At 43.5% G+C, this 24,943-nt stretch overlaps 1 protein-coding gene across 5 annotated transcripts in view; it reads left to right on the top strand.

Annotated features, from left to right (window-relative positions):
* The window catches only part of RALGAPB (Ral GTPase activating protein non-catalytic subunit beta), a 69,301-nt gene that overhangs the window by 9,496 nt on the left and 34,862 nt on the right, over positions 1 to 24,943 (top strand). For 2 of the 5 annotated variants that reach the window (XM_051633461.1, XM_051633460.1), the window contains exons 4-14: positions 2,162 to 2,325; positions 2,959 to 3,145; positions 7,694 to 7,825; positions 8,947 to 9,125; positions 14,514 to 14,662; positions 14,773 to 14,989; positions 19,917 to 19,952; positions 21,682 to 21,883; positions 23,037 to 23,204; positions 24,249 to 24,363; positions 24,614 to 24,761. In XM_051633461.1, coding sequence (XP_051489421.1) covers positions 2,162 to 2,325; positions 2,959 to 3,145; positions 7,694 to 7,825; positions 8,947 to 9,125; positions 14,514 to 14,662; positions 14,773 to 14,989; positions 19,917 to 19,952; positions 21,682 to 21,883; positions 23,037 to 23,204; positions 24,249 to 24,363; positions 24,614 to 24,761 — 1,697 coding nt within the window. The remainder of the gene's footprint in view (positions 1 to 2,161; positions 2,326 to 2,958; positions 3,146 to 7,693; positions 7,826 to 8,946; positions 9,126 to 14,513; positions 14,663 to 14,772; positions 14,990 to 19,916; positions 19,953 to 21,681; positions 21,884 to 23,036; positions 23,205 to 24,248; positions 24,364 to 24,613; positions 24,762 to 24,943) is intronic. The other 3 variants (XM_051633463.1, XM_051633462.1, XM_051633464.1) reach the window with 2 other exon arrangements.

Raw genomic sequence — 24,943 nt, 5'->3', positions numbered from 1 at the left:
AGGGATAGTTGAGATGTGAACTGTGGCAGCCTTAAGTGAGCAGTTCAGCTTAAATAGCATCCCAGGAACATGTTTACACCAAGTACAAAGCAGGTGTGTACAAATCATTCAGATCATACTAAGCTGAATTAAATGTATACATGCCCAGCCCTTGGAATAGTCTGATGCTGAAAAGTAAGAACAGGGAAAGGTGAGTGAGTCAGGTTACCTTTTTTCTGCTGGACTGGCTAGAGAGGGGATGCTTCAGTCCTTCCATCCAGCACTGACCTTCTGTCCACCCTGATGTATTTGAACAGTCCCCACACAACCCTCAGACTTTTCTGCTCTAGCAACCCTGTGATATTCAGGAAACCTTGTGGATTGCTTAAGCAGCAGTGGTGGTTACTGCTCTCAGATAAAGCTTCAGTGCAGCAAACTCTTGTTGGGAGCACAGAGAGAAAATCCAAGAGCCCTCTCCCTAAGAGTCTGAGCTGTAGATAGCACGGTCTTCTGTGCAACTAAAAGGTCTGGAGTTGCTTGAGAGACCCTGGAACATGTAACTGTCCAAGTGTAACAGACTTTAGTGATAACTACTGCTTCTATTATGAAATAATGGACAGATTATGTAGAAATCCAGACATGAGTCTACAAAGTGCTGCAACCAAAGTTTGCCATGCCGTTGACTTTCTGGAAAAAAGGAGCTGAGAGATGAATGGGGACTTCAGAGTTGCCTTTACTGGGTTAGCTCAGAAGTGTCCCATTTGCCATCTTGCATGAACAGCTCCAACATATAAGCCCCCTTCGTACAGATTCACTAAATCATGAGGGAAACCAGTCTTGAAACAGTCTTTGAACCTGCAAGCCTATCAGGATTAAGGATATCTATTGATAAAAGTATCTGCTCTGTTGTTGATAGGGAAAAAATAGTGCTATAACCACAGCTGGGCTTACTTGTCTCAGACTTTGCTGTTCTATGGAGACTGTCTGCTAGGATCAAGCACCCCATTGAAATCCTGAACTGTGACAAGTAGTCTGCAGTTTTGCATTAGGTATTATCTTGTCTCTTTGTAATCTTGTTTCCAGTACTGTAATACAACATTTATTCTTTCAAGAGTTGATAGTGTTTTTCAAATGTGTCTGTCATTAAGGGATATCAATGTGAGCTACTATTCTCTAAGAAAAGCAGCTCTTTATCTAGTGGATCAACATGTTCTTAAGATGCTTACCATGCAACATGAGTTGTGGGTTGTATCACGCTGAAAACATTTGGTAGGAATGTGACAATACCACTTAGTAGTCCAGTGGTAGGTAATATTTTTTATCATTTTTTTGGTCATCCTTTCAGTCAGGGACAGGAGGGATGAGAAGCTGCTTATGAGTTGAAATATGGCTTGCATGTATTGCATGCTCTAATATGTTATCTCCTCTTTCACCTTGTAAACTCTTAGGCTTCCTCAGCTTTGTTTACCAGTGGATTCAGATGTTGCCCATAATGTTTCATGTTACTATTTTGTACCCTTTCTGCCTTGTCCCAACTATCTGATGGGAAGACAGCACGCTGCTACGTGCAGCTGGGCAGCGCTTGTGTTGAGTGACTCAGCAGGAACTCTGTGGAGCTGGTTGTTAGGAGAAAACATGGATAATCTCAACTTGTTCCCTGTCTACCTTTACTTACCTCCCCGTACTCTGATTTTCCTATTTAAGGACACTCTTCTGAATTTATTTTTTTTTCTAAATCCAAGGAATTAGGGTAAGAGTGGGATCTACATTTGTGTTTGGAAACAAGAGAAGTAGGAAGAGTTTAAATTAGCTTGCTAACATTTTTTTGCCATTTTCCTTCTTAATTATTTATGTATCAATTAGTGATACATATCAACTACATTCTCATTGTTTGGTCTGAGATAAATCCCTGTGGGATAATGGGCTGTGCTTGCTCCAGTTAGTGTTCAGCCCATGGTGGTGAGGTCTGTTGCAGAGAGATGAGTACATCCTGTCCTCACGAAGGCAGAGTTAGGATGCTTAGTGCAGAGTTAAGGTGCATAGAGGCACATTAGCTTATGATCTTGGCTCTTGTTCAATAATATTGATGTTTCTTCTTGAGGTTGCTCAAAGTTCAGATTATTGTGTGCATCGCTTTATAGTTCTTGTTTAGAGACTCAAGTCTTGTTTTCTTCTCTTGCAGGCCAGACCCAGGATCTAGTCAGATTAGATTGTGCTTGCAGGTTCTGAAAGCTGTCCAGAAACTGGCTCGTGAATCGACAATTATGGCAAGAGAAACCTGGGAGGTTTTGTTATTGTTTCTTCTTCAGATCAATGACACTCTTCTAGCAGCTCCAACTGTGCAAGGTTCATGTTCAACTTCCATTTGCTTCAATTACTGGGAAAACCTTTGGCTCTCCTTGATGTTGAGCTACCAGGGGGGTGGTGGGAACCTGTTAAAAGCTCCTAGTAGCCACCGAAGTGCAATGGCTTGCCCCTAATTCTGCTGCACTACTCTGAAGTGAAGCATTGTCACAAAAGACTGAATGACTTGGAGTTCTGAACAGATTTTTGCCAGTGACTCTGTACGGGAACAGTTCATGCTGAAGAGTTTCAGATAATGTTGTTCCCTATTTATTTCACTAAAACCCCTTCATGTGTTGCTGTTTGCTCTGCCTACTGGAAATCATACTGTCAGTTTATACTGGGTTTTTTGTGGTTTTTTTTTTTTTAAAGGCATCAATATAATAGTGTGGTAGAAGACAGCCTAAATCAGTGAATTCACAGGGTCCCTTAGTGACACACATGTGGCTCAGCTTTATATGTTACACTTGGTCTTGTAAAAAGGCTAATTGGCTGTAGGAAGCAATCAGGAGTAATTCTTAAATGAAAAAAACGAGCGTAAGAATCTTTCTGCACTTAAACCGAAATGTTCTTGAGGAGATATTTGAAGCTATTTGGATTGATTACTCACTAAAGGCACACTATTTCTCTTATAAGGTGGCATTGCTGAGAGTCTGGCTGAAAAATTAATTGGTGTGCTGTTTGAGGTGTGGTTACTAGCTTGTACGCGGTGCTTCCCGACACCACCTTACTGGAAAACTGCCAAAGAGATGGTGGCCAACTGGCGACATCACCCTGCAGTCGTTGATCAATGGAGCAAGGTCATCTGTGCCCTGACTTCCAGGTGGGTGAAATCCCATGGAAATAAACACGTGGATGGCGATGATCATGGTTATACCTGTTTTTTCTCTGGGGTTGCTTACTTATGGAATGCTCAGCAATGCAAAAGTGAATGAGCAAAACGAAGTGAGAGATCTTGTTGGTATCCTTGGCTTTCACTGTGTGTGTCTTCATTCTGCAAAGGAAGAGCTTGAGTTGGGTTGTCTCTGTCATTGTGTAATCTCAGTGTCTCTGATACTGAGTGGGTTACAGTGTGTGTATTAGTCTCCATCGCTATGACTCCTCATGTCCTGAGAAGAGTGAGTCATGAATATTAGTGTAACATTATATTCTGTGTGCTTAGTGGCAGTCACCACCAGAAGTGTTAGGTGCTTGTTACTACTGCACGTTGCTGTATTTGAGGTGACTCTTGGCCCCCACCCCTGGAAGCAGTGACAATCTGTGGGCTGCAGGAGAGGTGAGGCTGATGCAGAAGGTCCTTTTCTGCTGTGCAGCTCTCCAGCCACTCTGCCCCAAGCCTGTCGTGTTGCCTGGGGTTGTTGTGACCAACATGCAGAATCCAGCACTTGGCCTTGTTGAACCTCATCCCACTGGCCTTGGCCCATTGATCCAGCCTGTCCAGGTCCCTCTGCAGAGCCTTCCTGCCCTCAGGCAGATCAGCACTCCCACCCAATCTGGTGTTGTCTGCAAACTGACTGAGGGTGCCCTCGATCCCCTCATCCAGATTATGGATAAAGACCCTGGACAAGACTGGCCCCAGCACTGAGCCCTGAGGACACCACTGGTGACCAGCCCCCAACTGGATTTGACCCCGTTTGCCACAACTCTCTGGGCCTGCCACCCAGCCAGTTTTGTACCCAGTGAAGAGAACACTTGTCTGTGCCATGATTCACCAGCTTCTCCAGGAGATGCTGTGGCAGATGGTGTCCAAGGCCTTACCCAAGTCCAGGTAGACAAGGTCCACAGCCTTCCCCTCACCAACAGGTGGGTCACATGGTGATAGAAAGAGATCAGGTTGGCCGAGCAAGACCTCCCTTTCATGAACCCCTGCAGGCTGGCCCTGATCCCCTGGCTGTGCTGCGCTTGCCGTGTGAGCTCCCTCAAGATGAGCCTCTCCATGATCTTTCCTGGTGCTGAGGCCAGGCTGACAGGCCTGTCGTTCCCCAGATCCTCCTTCCAGCCCTTCTCATAGATGGGGTCACACTAACCAGCCTCCAGTCCTCTGGGACCTCCCCTGGTGACCAGGATTGTGGATAAAAGATGGAGAGAGGCTTGGTGAGCTCCCCCACCAGCTCCCTCAGCACTCTGGGGTGGATCCCATCTGGCCCAGAGACTTGTGAGTGTCCAGGTGCAGAAGCAGGTCGTGAACCACTTCCTCCTGGACTTTGGGGGATTGTTCTGCTCTCCGCCTCTTGGTGAAACTAGATCAATTGTTGAGGGTCTGAGTCTCCTCCCAGCTCTCCTGAGATGTCACTAACCATTTCCATAAAATTAAGGTGAATTCAGCTGCTGCACAGTGAAAAATTCAATAGCATCCTTTTCTGTAGGGTTTATTCTAACTCTGAAAACTTTTGCTTTTGAATTACCTTTCAAAATTTCAAGTGTGGGTAGGTTTTTTTTCCAGGTTACGTAGCTACTTGTTAAACCTGTGGGAAATAAAGCTGCAACACAAGTTCTGCCTATTTCCCACGCTCTTTGTGTAGCTATTTTTAGCTCATGAGATGTCTTGTTGCATAACAGAAAATATTTTATGATTCACTGATCCGAAAAGAACAGCTCTGTCTCAAAACATGCGTTGGTGTTCTGCTCCATGCACTGTGCCACACTATCTTCCACTGTTGGCCAACAGTCTTGATTCTGTTGGTGCACAGTAAACTGCAGGTTTTCTGTAATGATTCTGTCTGCTGGTCAGGAATGTTGTTTTTTGCCTAATACGTGAAAGCTGAACTCCTTTGAGGCTAAATTAAAGTTCAGTGGTATTTTAAGCTGCACTTCTAATACTTCAGTGAAGCTCCAGCTTCAAGTAGTTTAAGTGTTGGTTTAGTAAGCAGTTTTCTGAGTTGAATTGTCAGCAGTAAGGTGAAAGCTGACCTTTCCACTTAGAAACGTATGGAAAATCAGATTTGGACACATGTATACCTGTGCAGAGTTAATCTGTATGCACGGCTGGGTGAAAACGGGGCCTTGTCTTGCCATACCAGTAGATCCATCTTCTACCCATATAGGGTGCTTTGAGTCTGTTTTAACTGTCTTGGATGTGTGGGTTGTAATTTATTTCTATTTTCAGTAATTCTTGAAAATGTCCCAAATTTCAGTCATGCTCCTTAAAGCTGATTTCTTGCAGCTCGTGAGGGGAGGAGTGTGGAGCAGTCCAGCCAGCTGCAGAGCAGAGCTGTGGGGCAGAACCACATGGGCTGTGCCCAGACTTCCCTGAGTCTGTCAGTGGGTGATTCCTCAGCACAAACCTGCTGTGGGGTGATGCCTCTGGGGCACTGAATGTAAGTGGATGCTGTGCCATCCATGTGGCATTCAGGAAAGCAGTTGCTGCAGGTGTGTGTTCTGGTTTGGACCTGAAGAAGGCCTCATGTCCTAAAGCTCACTTGCTTTGTTGTCCACACTAGTTACTATGGTAGCTTGTGATTCCAAACACACTTCCTAGTATATTTTGTGTTAGTTGGCTGCAAGTTACTGCAATGCCCAGTGCTGGGAGAAGGGGAAGGTGGTCATTCAGCCTGTTTAACTCCTGACTCAGGAGTCAGTTGTAGACTTCTGCTCTCCTCCAGTTTCTCCTAGTTATAATGACTTTATCTCTGTAAAACTGTCTTTACAAATGATCAATGAAGAATGGCACATCCATTGTCAGCAACTCTTAGCTTAGAAGTAAGGGTGCAATAACTGAAGCAAGAAATGGTGCTAAAAGTGAGTTTAGCTTAGGGGAAGCCAAAAACTGATTTCTGGGAATGCTAGGATATTGGGAAGGTGCAACTTGGAGCACTTCTGTCCTGTCAGAGAACACAAAGATTAGGTTGATCAGGGAAATTGATCTATAAGAAAAGGACCTGGGGGTGCTGGTTGACAGCCAGAAGAACATGAGCCAGCGTGTGCCCAGGTGGCCAAGAAGGCCACCAGCACCCTGGCCTGCATCAGGAATAGTGTGGCCAGCAGGAGCAGGGAGGTGATGGTGCCCTGTGCTGGGCACTGGTGAGGCTGCACCTCGAGCACTGGGGGCAGTTCTGGGCCCCTCACTGCAGGAAGGACTTTGAGGGGCTGGAGTGTGTCCAGAGGAGGGCAACAGAGGTGGGGAAGGGTCCTAGAGAACAAGTCATACAGCTGAGGTAACTGGGGGATGTTTAGTTTGGAGAAGAGGAGGCTGACGGGAGACCTCATGGCTCTCTACAGCTGCTTGAAAGGAGGTTGTAGGGAGGTGAGAGGTGGGCTCTTCTCCCAAGTGAGTAATGACAGGACCAGAGGAAATGGCCTCAAGTTGTGCCAGGGGAGGTTTAGATTGAATATTAGGAAGACTGTCTTTACTGAAAGAGTGGTCAGGCACTGGAACAGCTGCCCAGGGAGGTGGTGGAATCACCATCCCTAGAAGGATTAAAAAAACCATGTAGATGTGGCACTTCAGGGCATGCTCTTGTGGGCATAGTGGGTTTTTTGTGGGTTGTGTGGTGGTGTTGGTTTTGTGGGGTGTGTGGTTATGGTTTTGGGAGGAGAAGCGGGTTGTGGCGGTTTTTTTCCCCTCCTCCTGGGTTGACTGTTGGACTTGGTGATCTTATTTGTCACAGTTGGAAAACACCTCTCTGTGGTTCTGTGAACTTTGCAAAGCTGGGGTCAAATCAGGCAGCAGTGGCTCAGTGAAGCTTATTGGTGACTCATGAGGTAGTAAGAACACTCCTGGAGAAAGATCTCCATTTACCAAGCCTCGTGACATGGAATTGCTGTGAAGCCCTCTGCAGGTTTGCTCTTCACTGTTCCAGAGCTCCCAGCTTCTGCAAAACATGGTGCATCTTTTTGGAAGAGCTTGCTGCTCTATGGATGGCAAATCCTGTACTGCTTGTAGGAGGGCATTGAGTCCTCCTTGGTTTAAAATGTGCAGCCTCAGTAACTTAGTCTTTAGTCTTGTAACCTCATGTGACTTGCTGGTGTCAGTGGACACTTTTTTCACTAAAAACCCTTGAGAATAAGGAGCTAATTTTTTTTTTTTTTTTACATTTTATTTTATTCCCCTCTCCCTTCCTTACATAACATCTTGTCAGTTACGTGTCTGCCTGTGTAAATTGCTACTCCCCAGTTAAGCAGAGGGAGAGCTGCTCTGGGGTGTGACACCCTCACAGCTCTGATGGGTCTTCACCTCTGGGCAGGCTCCAAGGCTCTACCTTCAAAGCTCTAAGGGGACTAAATAAAATAGGGATCTCTAGGAAAACTTAGGATGTTGTGTTGTTGCTTGTGGGCTCACCTGTGAGCTACTGATAGCTTTGAGGCTCAAATGCACTGTGAAATTTTGGAGGAGTATTAACTGAGTGACAGATCTTTCTGACCTGCTTTCCAGATTGCTGCGTTTCACGTATGGACCTTCATTTCCTCCATTTAAAATTCCTGATGAAGATGCTGGTCTGATTCCCCCTGAAATGGATAACGAGTGCGTTGCACAAACTTGGTTTCGCTTTTTACATATGCTGAGGTATGGTAACCACAGCCCTCCATTCTTCACATCCCTGCATCATTTCCTTACACTTGCAATGGATATACAATTTGAAACATTTCTCTGGAGATGGCTAGTATGCAGCACTAAACAGATTAAAGTGTGAGACTCCTGTACCAGTGCCCTTGCAGCAGGCCAGGGCAAGGCTGTGAGTGGGTTGGTCAGTTGGGAGCTCTGACTCTGTCAGAATGTAAATTGGTTCATTCAATGACAAAGTTTTTAGCTATTTGGCATTTTGGAGAATCTGAAAAACAAGACTTCAATACAGTGTTGTTTCTCTGGGATGGCAAACAGGAAAAGCAGAACAATAGCCCCAAGATATGTGTACTGCTTCCATTTATTCTCCAGAGTGTTAAATTTAACCTACAAAAGATTATTTTTAAAATGGGTGTATCTCTTTGTTTCTGTGAAGAAAGCTATACAGTTAATTTTAACATCCATGTTGCTCTTCATTAAATACACAACAGAACCAAGTGGCATGCTTGGTTTTAAGGATTCTTGAGAATGGCATGGCACTGATGTTCTGAACAGCCAGCATAACAACCTTTTTATATAAATATTCTGTACTTTGTACTATATAAAAGTTACACTGTTCAAAATCTACTTCATAACTCACTTAAAAAAAAGCTCTTATTTTTTCTTCATTTGTGATAGTCATGTCACTTGTACTGTTTAAATCTTGGAATTGCTGTTGGAGGTTTGTATCAGTCAGGAAAAATTCCTCCAAGTCTTAACCCACTCCTAATTCACTGCTTAACTTTTGAGAATAATTGTAATAGGAACCTCTTAAACTGAGTTCAAAAGACCTCCTAAGTAATTAGTCTTACTGCAGCAGTGGGATTATTCTGTCAAGTGTATACTCTGGTTCATTGGGTCTTAATATAATTATTCAATATGTTTGGGTAGTTTTTGAAATTAGGACAACCAGGAAAGGAAAAACTACTTCCTGTGTTGAGTATCAGCCAAAAATACATGGATATTGGATGCTCTTTTGTGTTGATGTTATTGAAATGCCTTAAATTATTTCATTTTTAGGTATTTTAAAACTCCAAACAGTTGTTCTTAAACTGACTGAAATCTATTTTGCTCTTTGTGTGCAGTAATCCTGTGGATTTGAGTAACCCAGCCATTATTAGCTCTACCCCCAAATTTCAGGAGCAGTTTCTGAATGTGAGTGGGATGACTCAAGAACTGAATCAATACCCCTGCCTTAAACATCTGCCTCAAATATTCTTTCGTGCCATGCGTGGGATCAGCTGTTTAGTGGATGCATTCCTAGGTAATGCTTTTGTCTTACCTGTGAATAGCTAGGAATAGTAACTTAATTGTTATTTTATTCTCTTTAAATCTGTCCTCTCCATAAAATATAGGCAGAGCAACTTACCATTTGCAAGTATATCCTGGCATGGATAAGGAAGGGGACCCCAGGTTACTTTTAAGTGACCACCTGTGTACAAAATATTAATACTCAAATGCATGACATTGTAGATGGCCTTAGTTCCAAATGCAAAACAAATAAATCTGAAGTCTAAAATAAACCCAGCCATCTCTTCCCCAAACAAGGCTTCTTTCTCTTTTTGTGTAACCAACAATGCAGATGTTAGAGTACTGGCCACTTTGTTTATAAACATGGTGGCATGAGCTGTGTGCAGTGCCTGGTTCTATAAGGTTGTGAGTTTCGACTCATCCTCAGATCTTCATACTCCAAGTGCCAGTTTCACTTAGTGTACAGTTCGTGCATGACTAGTACAGCTGAGAAGATAAGCTGGGTGCTTTGTGTCTGCTGGTAAATGAGTAGCTCAGAGTTGACTGAAAGGTAACACAGATGTGAGCACTGGCTGGTAAGCTTTAAGTAACACTGTCTAGCACCTGAAATCCAAGGCATTATTCTTAGTATGCTTCAGACTTCCTAGAAATTCTTCAGAGATAACCTGCTATTGTAAACTCTGAAGAGCTGTCTGTCTCCTACTGCTTTTTTACTGAAATGTGTGCAAACAAATGTTGTCATCTGCCAGAAGTGTGAGCTGATGTGAGGCTGCAGGAGACTCGAACAGATACATAGACTGTGTTCAGGAAAGAAATTGGCTGTGGAATTAGTCAGTCAGCTTTTGCATAGTGTTTGTCTCTTGGAAAAAACTCAGTGGGTCAGTCCTTTTAAGCAAAGCACCTCAAGATACTCTTGATATGACTGTTTTTGCCAGAAATACGTTTTGTGTTTCTGTAAAAATATGACAAGGTTTATTGATACTGTATTCCTTAAGGTTATGTCACTATGGAATTTGCTTTTGTAGAAATAGTTTTTCTTAAAAAATTAAGTTATATAAAAGAACAAATGGTAATTTTTCATAAGCTTAATAGTGAATCATGAAACCTGCTGTGTCCACTGTGTTCTTCCAGATGTCTTGCCACCTATTTTAAGGAATTTTAATTATGGCTTTTTACTAATACCAGATGGGAGATTTTAAATACTTAATAGTCAAGTAATACAATGATTTGTCAAAGGAAGATTGTATGTAGGCAATATATGGTCCAACCTTAAGAAAACAACCTCATTGTTATTCTGTCAAACTCTTATTTTCCTACTTTTGAGAGCAGGGTTTGACAGTCTGCATTGAAACAGTAAAAAAAAGTCCAACTGAGCATTGGTAGAAAATGTTCCTCTGAGGTGCCTTCTACTGGCTGCATAAGCTAAATTAAAATTATTTTGAAGAAGCTATTAAGTATAGTATGTATTGAGGAAAAAGACCCCTATATCCAATGTTTTTGTGAAAGTGTGGTTAGTAAATAATTTTCAGTGAATAAAATAGTTTGTCATGTAAGACTCACAAAGGAGGGACCTTGCAGTGGAGACAGAAGCTGAGCAGCTGTTGGCTTTGCCCAGTGCCTGCACCTCTGCTGGAAGAACTGTGGTAGTGAATTCCTCTTGGGCCTTAAAATAGTCTTGGGTTCTTATCTCATAGAATCATAGAATCATAGAATCCTAGGGGTTGGAAGGGACCTCGAAAGATCATCTAGTCCAACCCCCCTGCCAGAGCAGGGTCACCTAGAGTACATCACACAGGAAGGCATCCAGGCGGGTTTTGAATGTCTCCAGCGAAGGAGACTCCACAACCTCTCTGGGCAGCCTGTTCCAGTGCTCTGTCACTCTTACAGTAAAAAAATTTTTCCTGATATTCATCTTAAACCTCCTATGCTCCAACTTGTATCCATTACCCCTTGTCCTATCACTGGTCTTCACTGAAAAAAGCTTAACTCCATCGTCTTGACACTCACCCTTTACATATTTGTAAACATTGATGAGGTCCCCCCTCAGTCTCCTTTTCTCCAAACTAAAGAGACCCAGCTCCCTCAGCCTTTCCTCATCAGGGAGATGTTCCACTCCCTTAATCATCCTTGTGGCTCTGCGCTGGACTCTTTCAAGCACTTCCCTGTCCTTCTTGAACTGAGGGGCCCAGAACTGGACACAATATTCCAGATGTGGCCTCACCAATGCAGAATAGAGGGGGAGGAGAACCTCTCTTGACCTACTAACCACACCCTTTCTAATACACCCCAGGATGCCATTGGCCTTCTTAGCCACAAGGGCACACTGCTGGCTCATGGTCATCCTCCTGTCTACCAGGACCCCCAGGTCCCTTTCACCTACACTGCTCTCCAGCAGCTCAGCCCCCAACCTGTACTGGTGCATGGCGTTTTTCTTCCCCAAATGCAAAACTCTACACTTGCTCTTGTTAAACTTCATCAGGTTTTTCCCCGCCCAAGTCTCCAGCCTGTCTAAGTCTCTCTGAATGGCAGCACAGCCTTCTGGTGTGTCAGCCACTCCTCCCAGCTTGGTGTCATCAGCAAACTTGCTGAGGGTACATTCTGTACCCTCATCCAGGTCGCTGATGAAGATATTGAACAACACCGGTCCCAGTACCGACCCCTGAGGGACTCCACTAGTCACAGGCCTCCAACCAGATTCTGCCCCATTGACTACAACTCTCTGACTTCTTCCTTTCAACCAGTTCTTGATCCACCTCACTGCCTGATCATCAAACCCATACTTGATCAACTTATCTACAAGGATGCTGTGGGAGACGGTGTCAAATGCTTTACTGAAATCAAGATAGACCACATCTACCACTCTACCATCATCTATCCACCTAGTAATTTCCTCATAGAAGGCTATGAGGTTAGTCAAACATGACTTACCCTTGGTAAAACCATGTTGACTGCTCTTGATGACCCCCATCTCCTTGATATGTCTAGAGATAGTGCCAAGGACAAGTTGTTCCATTACCTTTCCAGGGATGGAGGTGAGGCTGACCGGTCTATAGTTACCCGGGTCCTCCTTCTTGCCCTTCTTGTAGACTGGAGTGACGTTTGCTATCCTCCAGTCCTCAGGCACCTCTCCAGTTACCCATGACTTACCGAAGATGATGGAGAGTGGACTAGCAATGACCTCCGCCAGCTCCCTCAGCACCCTTGGATGCATTTCATCCGGACCCATCGATTTATGGATGTCCAGATTATGCAACTGATCCCTAACCCAATCCTCATCTACTATGTCCTCACCTATCTTGACTACTTCTGGGGTTATATGAATCTGGGGCTCATGGGAAAAGCCTGCAGGAGTAAAGACAGAGGCAAAGAAGGCATTCAGCACCTCTGCCTTCATCATATCCTCTGTCACCAGGGCACCCACCTCATTCAGCAGTGGGCCTATATTGCCTCTGGTATTAGCTTTGTTGGCTATGTATTTGAAAAAGCCCTTTCTACTGTCCTTAACCCGACTTGCAAGGTTAAGTTCCAAGGAGGCCTTAGCTTTCTTAGTTGCCTCCCTACATTCCCTGACAACATTCCTATATTCCTCCCAAGTGACCAGTCCCTCCTTCCATGATCTATAGATTTTCCTCTTCCACTTGAGTTTCCCCAGCAGTTCCTTTTTTAACCACGCTGGTCTCCTAGCTCCCTTACTAGATTTTCTACCCATTGGGACACACTGATGCTGTGCTTGCAAGAAGTGGTCCTTGAATATTGTCCAGCTATCTTGAGCCCCTTTACCCCTTTATCTGAGCCTTTTAACCCACTAATGGTGTGATAGTCCTCTTGGTAGTCCATGTCTGGCTGCCTGAGGCTCCATTCCTACTGGGGTGACAGGGATCACATACACAATTCCTTGTCTGGATGTGCAGGAGGTGACATCTGGGGTGAGGTCTTCCACACTGGTCAGTTGTGGAGGGCTTCTGTGGCAGCCCCAGCTCTCCTGTAAGCATGGCAGGAGCTTTGCTGTCTGCATGAGCTGTTCATATGATGTTGGTATGATGGAGACTGCAGAAGTCTGAAGATTTTGTGTAGCAAGTTGAAACACCCAGGGTGATGGGACCCCCGCTGGAGTTCAGAGCCAGAGACTGCAGACTGTGATGCACTCAGGTGCAGGAGAGCTCTTGGTGAAATTAAATTGAAGCTGCAGGTGGGGATGTAAGACTGTGCTCAGACAGATGCTAGAGCTGAATAGCATGGTTTGGGTTGGAAGAGACCTTGAAGATCATCCAGATCCAACCCCCTGCATGGGCAGGGACACCTCCCACCAGCCCAGGCTGCTCCAAGCCCCATCCAACCTGCCCTTCAACACTGCCAGGGATGGGGCAGCCACAGCTTCCCTGGGCAACCTGGGCCAGGCTCTCACCACCCTTGTAGTGAAGAATTTCCTCCTCATGTCTCACCTCAATCTCCCCTCTTCCAGTTTTGATGCATTACCCTTTGTCCTCTCACTACAAGCCCTTGTCCAAAGTCCCTCCCCAGCTTTCCTGCAGCCCCCACCTTGCCCAGACTAATTGGACAGCTATTCCTACTGTTTTCCTAGGTTCTTGAATGTCGGGGAATGGTTTGAAATAGTGTTTCATGTTCTCCCAGATGTCTGTAACACTGTCTGGCAAATAATCATTAAGGTTGGAAAATATCTCTAAGATCAAGTCCAACAGTCAACCCAACACCACCATGGCCACTAACATCCCTTCTGATTCTGACTGGGAAGAGTAGCTTTATACACCATGAATGTTTCCCTGAAGCTGGGTAAAGACGGATCTAATGTCCTGCTGCTGCCAGAAAAATTATAGCTTGCTCTGCTTCCTTATCTCATCTCTTGTTCTGACTTAGTATTTGTTCAGCAAGCTGATTCAATTCACAAATCCAGCAGAAAACTGCATGGGGGATGAGTTTAATCTTTATTTAGTGATTGAAAGTGGCTTTGAAGGGTCAGATGCTTTAGAGCTGTCTCAAAACAGGACATGGGAGGGATGGTTGGGAACGGCAGAGGCGAGAGGCACCTGACTTTTGGCAGGAATGAGCTGTTACACTGGCTTTGGCAAATGAACCTTGCCCCTTTCCCCTGCCTTCTACAGTTGGTCCTCCCACGTGCCATTTCCCACCTTCTTCAGGTGGGGAGTTCTTTGGTGGTTTTTAGTTACTTGCTTATCTAGTACAAGCAGGGTTTTCTTTTGGTTGTACATTAATCTCTGCTAATAGTAAAAGAGGAAGGGTGTTTTTTCTGACTCCTGCTGTTGCAGGGAGCAGGTAGGACAGCCAGTCTGTTTACCGAAGGCCCAGATGCTTTCTAGCTGGGCTGCTGTGGAGGAGCCAAAGGATCTCTTGATGAAAGCTTGCTTTATTTCCTGGTCTACAGGCATTTCCCGACCCCGGTCAGACAGCGCCCCCCCCACGCCAGTGAACAGGCTGAGCATGCCCCAGAGCACTGCCACCAACACCACCCCGCCCCACAACCGCAGGCATCGGGCTGTGACTGTGAACAAAGCAACGATGAAAGCCAGCACTGTGAGATTTCATCTTCTGTGTTTAAGTAGCTGACCCTTTTGATCATTTTCCCAATGAGAGGAAGTAATTTCCTTGCTTCTAGGAGCTGACATGTCGTTCTGTTCAAACAGGTAACTACTGCACACGCTTCAAAAGTGCAGCACCAACCCTCCTCCACTTCTCCACTCTCTAGCCCAAACCAGACCAGTTCTGAGCCACGGCCACTACCAGCTCCTCGCAGGCCAAAGGTTAACAGCATCCTGAACCTCTTTGGATCCTGGTTGTTTGATGCAGCATTTGTTCACTGTAAACTTCATAATGGGATAAACAGAGACAGCAGCATGACTGGTAAATATTACTGAACAATATATGTATATTCCTTTTCCTTGGTTTATTGACATTTCCTACCTGCAAGATTAACATATGCATAACAAAAAATGATTTTGAAGTGCTGTATTGTGGTTAACCCCTCTCAGCTGAGCTAGCACCTGTTATTAGCCAAGCAGGTGTTCAGAGGCTTTAAAATTACAAAAAAACCACTTTTTACTACTAATCACTCCCTTGCTCTAACAAGCATGCCAGTCCCAATTATGCTAGTGGAAATTTTATTAAATGAAGGAGATAATGTGATAAAAGATCCTACTTTTTAATTTGAAATCTGCAGGAGTATCTCTCTGAGTGAGTAATAGCAACTTTTTATAGTGACTCTTAAGCGTTTGAAAAGTTGTCAGAAATCACTCCACGTAGTGCACAAGGTGGTACTTAGCTTTGTTTTCAGAGAGTGTTACGAAAACAGAAGTCCTTAAAATAGCAAGTGGAGTTGCTGCCTCTCAGGGATGGTTGCTACATGTTTCCATGTATGGTTTGATACTTTGGTTGTCTTCAGTCCTTAACTGGTAGATTTATTTTGCCTGCTGTGCTTTGCTCAGCTTTGGAAGTTGGATGTTTTGAGACATGACAGCAGCATCAGTGCTCTGCTCAGACACTTTTTAGGACTCTTCTTCCTTTCGGTAATAATATTCAGAAAAGAATAAACTTGCTCACTCCTTGCATTTTTCCTGCTCTTCATGTAGTATTTTGAAAGTCTGCTCAGCTCTTCTAAGAGATCTATCCATCAGGGGTTCACTGGCCAAAGTATGAGAAACAGGACGAAGAGGTTTGTCATAGCAAGTGGGATTTATAGCAAGACTTGACAGCAGCAAATCTTCCTTGTGTGTTGTGTCACAAATGCCTGTGTGGAGGCAGTGGGTTTAGGGTTTTGGATCTGTTAAAGGTGGGTTCAGGTATGCAGCACTTGGTTTTTGAAAATGTTCAGTGGTGGATTTCTGTATTTGCTGCCCTTCCAGGGTGCCGTGAGTGGTGCCACCACTGTGTGTGACACCACTGTGTGAAGTACAGCAAGCTGAAGGTGAACCCAGTTAAAGGTGGGTTCAGGTATGCAGCACTTGGTTTTTGAAAGTGTTTGGTGGTAGATTTCTGTGGTAGCAGGTTTCCTCTGTGAAAGGCCCCTGACACATTGCTAGGGAAATAGCTGGTCTGAGGAAAGCATAATTTGAGGGTGTGTTCAGCTGCGTAGGCAGTTTATGTATTTCTGTATTTAATGCTTTTTGAATAGTTTGGATCCTTTTACTTTTGACATGACCTGTATCTTCAGCAATTTTGGTGTAGTGCTTGACCCGAAGAGGATGTCAGCTGAGGTGCTGCTTCTGTAACAGTGTCAGCTGTAAACAAATGTGCTGTGATTCTAGCAGAAGTACACACTCATCCAAAATCAAAATAATTTGCTTCCTTGAAGGGGTTCCAGGGCCTTCTATTCATATATGTAACGTCTGAAGTCACCTAACAGCAGTCAGAAAATTGCTGTATCACTTGTCTTGCAGAGGGATTTATGGCCTTCCTGAAAACTGGAAGCAACTGTTTGGAAGGCACTTGGTTCTTTTCCTCCTCCGTGCTCTTCCATATTGCAGTCTTGGAATGTCACAAGTTCTGCCATTCACAAGCAACTGTGGGTCAGAGGGAACCACACTAGTGAAAACTCAGGAAGCTGGCTGTGCTGTGTCCTGCTTTTCTAGCAGTTTGGAAGGCAGAATTAACTTACGGAATTCAGCCAAGTGCTGCCCTTCCAGGGTGCCATGGCTGGTGCCACCACTGTGTGAAGTACTGGCCACAGTGGCCAGGCTGTCGGATGAGAGCAAGCTGAAGGTGGACCCAAACTGCTGAAATTTTGTAGACAGGCACTGAAGTTCAGATTGTCTGATTTATCCTTCTGGATAAATCATTTTGCTCAGCCTTTGCATTAGAGGGGAGAACGCAGCAAGACTTGCAGAGGGCTGGTCTCCTGCAGTTCCTGTTGGAATGAAGCATCAGTGTCTTTTAAATCAGGTTTAAGTCCAAACTGAAAAGCTTCTGTTCTAGGGAGTCTCATCTGTGAAGCCTCCAGGTGAAGTCTTTTCCTCCTTGAACAGTGTGAGGCAGGACTGATGAGGGGCCCAGGAAGGTTGTACAACGTGCTCTCCCTCACACAAGAAGGGCCCATCATTTACATGTTGTGCTTTTCCACCTGGCTCTGCTTATGCTACCCCATGTAGGTGTGGCTTGAAAGAGGGCAGGAGGGAAGGGATATTTAGTTGCCACAGTCCCTACCCTTGGGAAAGAGGACAAGGTTTCCCTTTGGCTGCAGGTTGGCTGTAGGTACCTCATGGTCCATCTGCTACACCCTGTAGCCTGGTACAGTAACACTTTTTACATTAACTTGAATATTCTTGCCATGTTTGGCACTGCTGTTGATAACCTTTGCATCAGCTTCAGGAAGCACTATTATTTTTATGGATGCTTTAAATATTTTATGATTGGAAAGTGTCTGCACTTGAAATCAGCTTTGCTATGGAGTATTGTCTTCCACTGGCCCACAGGCACTGTTTTTCTGTTGCATCTGGCACTGCAGCTGTATAAGATCTCAACAGCTTTAAACCTGTCTAATGGTCAGGTTTTTTCAATGCCATGCAGTTAAGAATTCCTTCTCTCATAGCTCTTTGATACAATTTCTCTGCTTCATTGCTGGTTAGAGGCCTGAGGATAATTTAAAAAAAAAAAGAGGTAAAATATCTTGATAGAGGTTGCTCTTGGTCCTGCAGAGAGATCCCCTGCTTAGGGACCCATTTCTGGAACACTGTTATTTCTAGTGCATGTTTCTTATTTCTCTTCTGTCGTGTTCTCAATGAGAAGACATAAGACTTGATTTCTGAAGACATAGTCACAAACTAGCTACCTACCTACCCTTGCTTTTCTCCTTGTCCTGGAGGCTCACATCTGTCGTCTTGAACTCTTCTACATCCAGAAAGGGAGTCAAGAAAACTGTGCAGCTTTTTGTATTTCTGAGCTGAAAAAATACCTGGATGGGTGGAAGGGTAACTGAACTTGTTCTACTTGACTCTGCTTCGGAGGACACTGACTATATCATCTCCAGAGGTCCCTTCCAGCCTCAGCTCTTCTCAGGTTCTGTCAATATAACTGTTGCCCCACTGTGGTTCAGTTTTCTGTCACCTTCACATGTAAACATCTTGAACCAGCCCTTGCACAATTCAGGATAGTTGGAACGTATTTCATGCTTGTGGTTCTTTTGTTTTGTTGGTCTCTTTTTGAAAGAGAGAATTGTTCTCTCCCACGAGATTAGCAGGAGGTCATCTGTATGCAGCTGAGTACTGATGGAGTTTATCTCCTGGAAAGAAGTCTTCCTGTTTGCTCTTTGAGCCCTGTCTTTCAAGATAGTCTTGTGCTGGTGTTTGGATTCTGAAGCAGAACGGTGATCTTGCCATTGTTGGTGTGATGCTTTTGTGCCACATGTGTCCTGTGTCAAGTTTTAGTTTCTGCACCAAGACCTTGATGGTGAAGAACAGCAGGCAGCTAATGAACATGACTGTATTGTGGTGAGAGAGGAAAGAAGATCTGTTTGAAAATGCGTAGTTGGTTTGAAAGGAGCTGGGTCCTGCTGGTGTAGTCTTTAGAATTAGGTGGCTGCATGGAGTCTATTTGTTAGTATGGCCTAAAGAGCTCCCTGTGATTGGTACCTGAGAACCCCTTCATAAGAAATTTGCTATGAAGCCTTTTTGAAGTTAACCCTGAACATGACAGCTGTGGAGTGTGTGCATATGCTGAGGTAATTTCCATGGCAGGATGTGTTTCAGTTAGACAAACTTGGCTGTAGGGCTCGTGCTGCTGCTCTCTTGAGCTACTTGTGAGAACTGGGAGAAGCTCACGAGTACCTTGTGTGAGCATTTCAGCAACTGAGTCTTCCAGTGGGCTCCTTCTTCATTCTGTGCACCTAACTCAGTCACAAGCCTTGCCAGGTCTGTGCTTCAAAGCAGCTATGTGAGTCTTACCTAGGAGGTTTGCTGGGAGCACCCAGGTGCTGTTGGCAGTGGGGGAGCCTTGGTATATAGTGTTGCCCTCCTCTCTTCTGACCCTACTCTCATTAATATTAATGTCCCAAATGATGTTTCTGGGGGTCTAGAGGAAACTGTAAGAAGTCTTGATTTAGGAACATCTTGAATGTTGCTGAGAGGCTTGGTCACAGGCCTGGATCTCACCCTGCATGCTCAGAGAAGCAGCTCTGATGAGGTGGTGACATTCTGTCCTGGCAGATGGCTACTGGGGTCTTGCCTTTCTCCTTTCTCTGGAGATTGTTTTAGGGATGTTGATACTTCTGGCAGTGTTCTGCCTTTTACTGCTGCTCTGGGAGATGGTTGGTCTGGTGGTCAGAGGAGGCATGTCTGGCTGCTAGCAACTTGAGTGAGGGAAGAAGGGGCTGTAACTTGGCCAGGACCAAACTCATGGTTTGGAAACAGAAGTCTTGCTGTGGCTCTCAGGTGAGTAACCTTCCCCCTGTGAGGCACAGGCTGAGTCACAGGAGCCTTAGGGCAGCCTGGGTCATACACCATCCCCTGTGCGACCCAGGGAAACAGTCTTGACCTGGAAAGGGTTAATGAGTCTGGTAAAGAACTGATGTACATTGATATGAACAGCTCTAAATCTTACTAGTATTTTGTAACTTTTTGTTCATTGTTTTGCATGGTATTTTCAAAACCATAATTTTGGACCTGAATGCCAGTTTCCTGTGTGTTTAACAAGCTTGCTGTATCTATCATAAAGCTTTTAATCTATTTTTTAAAAAAGCTAAAAGCTGCTTAACTTATATTACAATTTCACCATCTTAAAAGTATTTTATAACTACTGCTGTCCTTTGATTTGTTTCCATTTTATTTCTATTATCTTGCAGCATCTTTTATCCAAATTCTTCTTTCTTATAAATCTTGTAAGTAGGAACCAGTAGCTTTTCCTTAATTGCGGTCATGCTTTTCTTTTTCCATAATCCCATGTTTTATTTGTAAATTCATTCTCATTGTCTCTTGTAGCTTTTGCACTTTTACTTGAAAAAAGACAATTCTTTTGTGTGTGGTTTTGAATGGGGAGGATTGCTGGCAAAAGCAAATTAATCTGCCTGAATCAGTCCCATCTTTTCTGTACTTTAGTCTGTGGTCATGTCATGAGTTTCAGGACTTTGCACTAACCATGTTTTTTTTACTTAAAGCTTATTTTACAGACCCAATGTTTGATTTGTATGCATTGTGCATGTAGTGTTTTTTTCCAACTACAATATATTGCTGAATAGCTTATTTAGGATGAAAAATGGCTCATGGGAAGATGCATAAAGATTTGTGCTTATTTGCTACTTACGTCATGACAATTTGTATGGTAACTGTAGCTTAAACCCCAAATTTAAAGACAAAAAATTAAGAATAGACACTTGTAACTAGAAAGTTACATTTAAAAAAAAATAAAACAACACCCCCCCCATCTGTAAATTAGTAAGTTTTCCAACTGTCAAAATGGTAACAGGCCTTTGTTGGCAAAGGTGACTGTAAACCTGGTGTTCCCCAGTGTTCCAGGCTGGAGATAGAGGAGGATCTGGTGGAACTCCATTGGGCTGTTTCTGTCAGGAGCACGTGTTATCTGCTCTTTGGTTTTGTGGCTTATACAGGTTTTGAAAATCATTATAGTCCTTCACTAAAAATAAGAAGGAACATGCTCTTTCTGCCACTAGGAATCCAAGAGTGAAGTTGCTTAGAGAAAAAAATGAAAAAATAAATCACATTGAGAGCAAGATACCCTTTTTGGAAGCCAGGAAAGCGAGCAGCCTCCTGCACTGTGTGCATGTGGTACTGATAGGTGGAAGGAGACCAGAAATCTCTCTAGAAATACATGAATTCAGCTAGTTTGGAAGGGCAGGGCCGTCCTGCAGGGAGGGAGCATGAAGCTTAGCACAACCACATCCCATTTAGGGAACAGCAGGGCTCCTGGGAGACTTCGTGAAGCATGTTGTGGGATAAGGAGTAGGAGAGGACCAGCCTTCCTGCTGCCTGCTGGTGGGGACTGTCTAACCTCAAATTTGGTGATTTCAGTAGCCATGTGAGGAGAGAGGGACCAGATCAGCACAGTGGGTTTCAGCATTTTTTTCTTTCTGATATGGGTCCTTTCTACTTTTTAAATTACTTTTTAATAAGTAAATTTATACAACAAAATGGGATCAAAGGAGCTTTGTTTTCAGAGCAGCAGAAGAGATGAGTTGGCAGGCTGAAAATCATGGACTTGTTTGGAGGTCACAGTAGTGGCACCATCTAAATGTGTTTTGGCATTTTAAGGCAGCAAGGCAAGATGGTGCTTCATTTTTCTGAAGATGAGAACTAGGTGAGGGAAGATCCTTGTCCTCCAGAGGGGGTAGGAAGCTAATGCTGGCTAGAAGTGTACTCCTCCCAGCAGAAAGCTGGGACAGGCTCTAGACTGTAAAGGTCATTTGTTGTCATCCTTATAAAGACCAAAAAAAAGCTACACCCACAAATACTTTCTAAACAGAGGCACTAACTCAAATGCAGTGAACTAACAGCTTCAACTACTAAATTGGACTTGATCTTTGTGTCCAGGATCCCATGAGCCTATTGCAGATGCTGACAGGGGCAGTGAAATGGTGTTTTTTCTCTTCCCAGCTATAGCAACTCAAGCTAGCGTGGAGTTCCGCCGGAAAGGATCCCAAATGTCCACAGACACAATGGCTTCCAACCCCATGTTTGATGCCAGCGAATTCCCAGACAACTATGAAGCAGGAAGGGCAGAGGCATGCGGGACACTGTGTAGGATATTTTGTAGCAAGAAGACTGGGGAGGAAATATTACCAGCTTACCTATCCCGGTACTAACCTATCTTCCAGTTGCTTTCTTGGTGTAACTTCATGGTGCAAATTAATTCCCAATTAATACCGTTCAGTTACTGTCTGAATCCTGTGTTGCCAGTTCAAAAAACCTGGTTAGCCTTCAGGTGCTGTAGGCAGGGATTGCTTGTTAAGCTGAACGGTGAATTCTTTCATCTTCTCATCATGCTGGTTTTCATTGGGTTTTCTTCAAGTTCCAGCTGCAGGGAAGTCCCTTAAGGTGTCTCCCAGCTGGAAGGAATGTTGTCTTTTTCATACTTTCTTGCCTCTCATATTCTTGGAGGTTTTTTGTCACTGAATATTATTCAGATGGAAAAAATCAGTGTGCAGACTTGAGACTTTGTACACTTTATTTATCCATTAAGGGTCTTGTGTTGTCAAACAGAACAGTGGGATGGAATGTGTTTGTGGGTTGTTTAGATTTTTTTCTTTGAATATAGAAATGCACCAATAATCCATTATTTATACCAGTTGTGTTGTGAACTACCTAGATTTATAGTTTTGTTTCTAATAAAATAAGGCAATGTTGCCTATCATATGGTCCTTTATTCCTAAATTTTTATTAATTGAAATGGCAAAAGCCAGAGGCAGAGAATCCGCTCAAACTGTTCAGGTACATTTGGCCCAGATGGCATAAAAACTTCTTGGAAGACTGAAGTATTTAATTCTTGCATGTTGCAGTGTGTTGTGTATAGTTAGTTCATGTTGCTCTTACCCAGTCAGTGAGGTTCCCCTCTGGTTGCAAACATTTTAAAAAGGAAAATAAAGGGGATACAGTGTTTCTAACAAGGAACTGCAAAAGAAACAAACTGCTTTGTAGGATGATGGCCAGCTGGGTTCCTGCCCCCCTGCTTTTCGTTTGAACTGGTGTTGCCGGATGTTTCTCATTCTCCAACTTGCTGATCAGTGTATCCTGTCCTGTTCCCCCCTAAAGATTTCACAGGATTTGTCTTGTGTTGGGGAGTTAAAATTGAGGTCTCACTCCCATCGTACATGGGGAAGTGTTTCCTAGGTCTGGTGTTAAAACTTAATTTTATGTAGAAAATATCAAATAATGGCTGCACATTCATGTTCTTGTGGGATGCTGATGCTTTTTTTTTGTGCAAATAATTTAATCTTATCTTTCTTTGTCAGATTTTACATGCTTTTAATTCAGGGTTTGCAGATAGCAGATTTCATTTGCCACCCAGTTCTTGCCAGTGTTATTCTCAACTCCCCTCCTTTGTTCTGCTGTGACCTGAAAGGGATTGATGTCGTGGTTCCTTATTTCATTTCGGCTCTTGAAACTATTTTACCTGACAGGTAAATTGCTGTTTCCATATAAATATAACAAGAAATATGAGGAAGTGTTTATTTTCTGGGTTTTTTGTTATTCCTGAGTAGTTTTCACTGATGGAATTCTGTAATGTGAGCCCCATACCATGCAGGTATTTGATAGTCATGATAGCAGCACTTCATAAACTCTAATGTTTAATTTTATTTAATGCCATTTTCTTTAAAGTAATAGTTGTGCTTATTTTAAATGAAACATTTGTGTTGTGTTATCTACATATTCACTGATGGAATGCAGTACCTGTAAGAACAGGGAGAAGGAGTGATTTGGCTCAAATATATTGAAAGCCTGCTGATTTTTAAGTAAAATTTCACAGGATATTAATCAGGGGCTGTTACTGCAGTAGATTCATTGAGAATAATTTTACACATCATTATGCGGAAAAATGGATGATTTAGGCAGACTAGTGAAATTGGAGTTGGTTCTGAAACCAGAAAATACAACCTGACTTGTCAGAGCTGTATTGATTTGTGGATGTTTTGCTAAGTAATACTGCTCTGTGCATACCTTCTTCACCATATGTTTTATGCCTTGTACTGCATTTTGATTTGAAGTTATGCATAAAATATTATTTCTTTTCCGGGCTTAAGTCTGAGCCCCTCCTTCCTTTGGATAAGGTGTAGCAGTAGAAATAGCTTGTGTTTGATGCAACGTGCAGGAGCATGTCCTGCAGGGCTCTGATAACCCCAGGTGGATTGGAGTTTTAATAAGACAGTAGAGGCTTGTGACCAAAACTTCCTGCTCTGAAGATGCAGTATGGGAATAATACTTTAATCTGCTCATTGTTTTTTGTATGGGATAGAGAATCCTTAGCAAGGGATGGTTCCTACATGAACTCTTTGTGTTATTGCTGCTGTTTAAAAAAAATTAATAAGAAACCTGAGCCTGGGAAGAAGCAGCTACATTCTACTGCAGATTATTGAAGACCACTGGATATGTAATTGTAACTTAATTAAATTTTACTTCTGATTCCTGTGAAAAGGTGATTAACTGTGTGATTCTTTGATTTGCAGAGAACTCTCAAAGTTTAAAATCTATGTAAACCCCACAGAACTAAGAAGAGCTTCAATTAACATCTTGTTGTCTCTGTTGCCCCTCCCTCATCACTTTGGAACTGTGAAGTCTGAGGTAGTTAACGTCCCACTTTGTTTTGCATTTCATTTTTGTTTTCATGTTTGTTTCAGAGTGGGATTGGGATGATTTGTGTGGGTTTTTTTGTGTTCTATTTAGTACTGAAACTCTTCCAGCAAGTGTGTAGCAGTGAGACTGTATTAAAAGTTGTCAGCAGCAACGTGTGCTGTGCATATTGACTTGTGAAGCCAACACCACCCTGGTGTGATCTCTAATTGATACTGAAATGAATGTATTTTTCCTTCAGGTTGTCCTGGAAGGCAAATTCAGCAATGATGACAGCTCAACATATGATAAGCCAGTAACCTTCCTCTCCTTGAAACTGCGGCTTGTGAACATACTTATAGGAGCTTTGCAAACGGAAACAGATCCCAACAACACCCAAATGATACTAGGTTATTTCAACTTTTTAACTGCTCCAGAAGTGTCTGTCTTAATCTGTCCTGGAAAAATATGGTTTATTAGTCATGCAATCTATATGATCTCCCTTGTACTATGAGAACATCTTGAAAAGCCTCACATTTTTGTTAAGATAATCTCTCTTTTTTTTACAAATGTGGAATAGTGCTTAAAAAAT

The sequence above is a fragment of the Apus apus genome, chromosome 15, assembly GCF_020740795.1.
Source record: "Apus apus isolate bApuApu2 chromosome 15, bApuApu2.pri.cur, whole genome shotgun sequence".
Classification (NCBI taxonomy): domain Eukaryota; kingdom Metazoa; phylum Chordata; class Aves; order Apodiformes; family Apodidae; genus Apus; species Apus apus.
The sequence above is the reverse complement of the archived record's forward strand: the minus strand, read 5'-3'. Positions and strand labels throughout refer to the sequence as shown.